This window comes from Euphorbia lathyris, chromosome 3, assembly GCF_963576675.1.
Source record: "Euphorbia lathyris chromosome 3, ddEupLath1.1, whole genome shotgun sequence".
Lineage (NCBI taxonomy): Eukaryota > Viridiplantae > Streptophyta > Magnoliopsida > Malpighiales > Euphorbiaceae > Euphorbia > Euphorbia lathyris.
The window spans coordinates 98,712,401-98,716,155 of NC_088912.1; the positions used below are offsets into that span (position 1 = coordinate 98,712,401).

Genomic DNA, 3,755 nt, shown 5'->3' on the forward strand with positions numbered 1-3,755 from the left:
ATTCATTAAGAAATCTGTAAATCCGAAGAATTACGTTGAAGCTCGCCGGCACAGAAACGTTGTACTCATCGAGCATTACGATGCCGTATCATGCCTGAGCCAAGAGCTTGGTTTACTCGTATTAGAGAGAGAAACTTGATTTTAGAGAGGGAGAAAAATTAAAAAAAGATGCAAAAGTGATTTTAGAGAGAGAAAAATTAAAAAAGATGAGAGAGAAAGAAAAAAAATTAAAGAGTAATGAAGAAGATGGTATAATTGAATTTTTATTTTTTATTTTGAGAGTTGTTTGTGATAGTTAGATAATAAGAATGCTTAATTTATAAAATTATTAAATATAAGGACCAAATTAACTATTTTTCTTTGACTTTTACCACCGTTAGTCAATTTTACCCCTCTTTGCTAACGGAATGAAGTTCAAGGCACCGACTTGCAAACTTTTAAACCACAGGGGTGCACTTTGAAAATTAGCCAAACCACAAGGTTTATTTTGTACTTTTTCAATAAAAAATTTCAAGAATTAAAGTTTCTTAGAATATCAATAAACTCTTCAAATTTTTTATTTTGATGCAGTGGTTTTGAAACATTGAATGGCTACCGATGTTAAAAAATGTAAAATTCAGTGCATCCCATTAATAACAGTGGCCATAATATTAACATAGGTAAAGTTAAATGGTCATGAGTGTAATTTACCCCTAGAATTAGATATTTTAACATTAACTTTCCTATTTAGATACGTTTTAGGAGTTTTAAGAAATAGAGTTTTTGTAGGATTCCTTACTTACTACTACTATAAGAAACAACGCCGCGCCGCTTCTATCAGAAAAAACAACGCCGCCCAACCCCAAAGATAATCCGACGAATATCATTAACCTCTTTCTCCACCGCTTCCTCTTTCGTCTTCGGCGAATATGATCGATATGAAATCCGATGAACACCAAAGAAAGAACATGACGGAGTTTGGAACGAAAATCGCTAGTCATTCCATTCTCAAAGAAATCAAGAATGGCTGCCAAAACAATTTGGTAATATCTCCATTATCATTGCATATTGCTTTGAATATGTTGGCTTCCGCTTCAACAGGCCGAACATTAAAGCAGTTGCTGCAATTTCTCAAATCGGAAAGCATTACTGATCTCACTGCTCAATCTTCCCGTTTAGCTGGACTCGCAACCAGTGACGTTGGAGCCGATGGAGCCAATTTAGGTCCGATTGTATCGTTGGCTAATGGAATTTGGGTGAATGATGGTTTCCCTGTGAAGCCTTCTTTCAAACAGTTGGCGGAAGATGTTTACAAGGCTAAAGCTCAATCTTTTGATTTTCTCAACCAGGTATTACTTTTACTATAGAATTCTATTTCGTTTGTTTTCCGAATTAGAAAGTTTTAGGGTTTAGCATTTAGGGACGATGGCCAAATTTTACACTAATTGTTTGGTCGGCGTGATTTCTGCTAACTTAGAAAATAGTCCAAATTTAATTTTAATTTTTTTAAAGAAAAATCAATTTTATCATATTTATCAAATATTATGTTTAAGATATTTAATATTGGTTAAGTTGTAAAAATACCACTAATTTTTCGGGATTATGGGCAATTTTACGCTAACATGTAGTCAAAGAACAATTTTATGCGTAATGTTGATAATTTAGGTCAATTTCCGACACTATTATAAAACATAGATATTTTTGTTCCTTGTTTTGAATCAATTTCATATCAATTCGTTCTATAAAAAAGATTTCATGTTTTTTATAATTTAATAATAGAATTGAGGATTAATATTTATAAAAGACAGTATATTTGTTTTTGTTCCTTGTTTTGAATCAATTTCATATCAATTCGTCCAATTCACAAAAGACAGTATATTTGTTTTTTTTCACATCCCAACATATGTTTGTAATTCGTTATTGATAAAATGACGTTCGTATGAAGTGTAGATGACAAGATATGGCCGAAAAGATAGTTTGATGAATTATTTTTCAAATTTACCCAATTTATCAACGTTAGGATAAAATTGCTTTTGATGACTTCCAATGTTAGGGGTAAAATTGCTCCTGACTTAAAATGATAGTCAAACCAGCTTTTACAATTTTTCGGTAATGTAAGGCTAAAATGAACCTTGTTAGGAAACATTAGGCTTAAATCTGCACAATTTCATATGTTGAGACTAAATGTGTACTTTTATAAAAACATTAGAGTTAAATTTGATTCATATTCCTTTTAATTGAATTCAATAGTTGTTTACTTTTTGCAATGAGAGTTTTCGAGGTTGTGTTTTTAGGTGTAATCGGTCTAATAAGATGCAAGAGTTATCGAATGCTAATGAATTACATTAGTCATTGCATAGATAATTTTTTATTATAATCAAGGACCGATTCAATTCCTAACTATTGTGTTGTCCAGGGGGAGCAAGTCAGGGATGAAATCAATTCTTGGGCGAGAGAAGCCTCTAAAGGGCACATCAATCTGCTTCTTCCCCGCAATTTCTTTAAAGAAGATGCAATAGCTGTACTTGCAAATGCGATCTACTTTAACGCAAAATGGGTTCTAATGTTTGACGCGTCAAGGACAAAGGATGAAGATTTCCATCTCCTCAATGGACAAACGGTAAAAGTTCCGTTCATGAAGATGCCTAGTACGACAAACTATTATGGATCATTTGAGCGTTTCAAGCTACTCAAGATGGACTATAGAAATGGGAGAACACTTGCTATAAAATACGCCATGTATATCTTTCTTCCTCATGAGAAAGATGGATTACAAGAACTAGTAGAAATGTTCCACTCTGACCCGAGATCTTTACTGGAGAATCGCGAGGTTCGATATATCATACTTGATGACGTGTGGTTGCCGAAACTGAAATATGGATATGAATTGAATGCTGATGAGACTATGAAAGAACTAGGATTGGATTTGCCTTTTGATGAAAATGAAGCTGAGATTACAGAGATGGTTGAATCTCGAGAGGTAGTTTGTTTATCGAAAGCAATTCAGAAATCTTATATGGAGATAGACGAACAAGGTACAAGTGCAACTGCTATCAGTGCAGTAGGAATTCGTCGCGGGTGTAGAATTTCGATGACGCCTCCTCCACCGCGACCATGTTTTATAGCGGATCATCCGTTTCTATTTATGATCAAAGAAGATGTTTCGGACATTATCCTATTTGTTGGAGCTGCTCTTAATCCGAGTTCAGAAAAAGGAGCTGGGAAGAAGAGAAAAAGGAAAGCAGATGGGAAGAAAAAACTTAAACACCGAACGAAACAATGAACCTTTATTTTCATAATTGTTGTTAATTAATTTCCTGAATTCATTTTTTGATTAGAGCACAATTATTTCTGAGGAATATTTATAAGAATTGTGAGAACAGAACAAAGAAAACAAAAAAAAAAAAACTACTTTATGTGCTTGTGCTTTAACATTAAGAGCGTATTTGTTCCGCATTTAGCGTTTCACTTAACGGGATGAAATATTGTGTTTTGTTAGATTTTTAAAGCAACCGCTTTTACCATTTCTTTTTGGCAAACAAAAAAGGATAATTAAGCCTGTGACCTTTAGCAGTTTTAAGGATCAAGTCAGTGATTAATTATTTTTCCATATTGAATCTTTGATCATTGATTCTATTATAAAGTCGGCCCTTATTTAGCTTTTTTGTTGAGTTTGACCGGCATGCATGGTTAGGGCGATTCGACCTATTGATATTGACAAATAAAAAATAAGAGTTTGTTGACTAGAGTAGATAGAGAGTAAAAAGTAAGAAGAA

General features: G+C 33.4%; 1 protein-coding gene across 1 annotated transcript; it reads left to right on the forward strand.

The window, feature by feature from the left end:
- The first annotated feature begins 614 nt into the window (after positions 1 to 614).
- On the forward strand, positions 615 to 3,433 carry LOC136223525 (serpin-Z3-like). The gene is made up of 2 exons (XM_066011566.1): positions 615 to 1,328; positions 2,396 to 3,433. Exons 1-2 carry the CDS (start codon positions 909 to 911, stop codon positions 3,260 to 3,262), a joined length of 1,287 nt encoding a protein of 428 aa, XP_065867638.1. The 5' UTR covers positions 615 to 908; the 3' UTR covers positions 3,263 to 3,433.
- Positions 3,434 to 3,755: the final 322 nt, after the last annotated feature.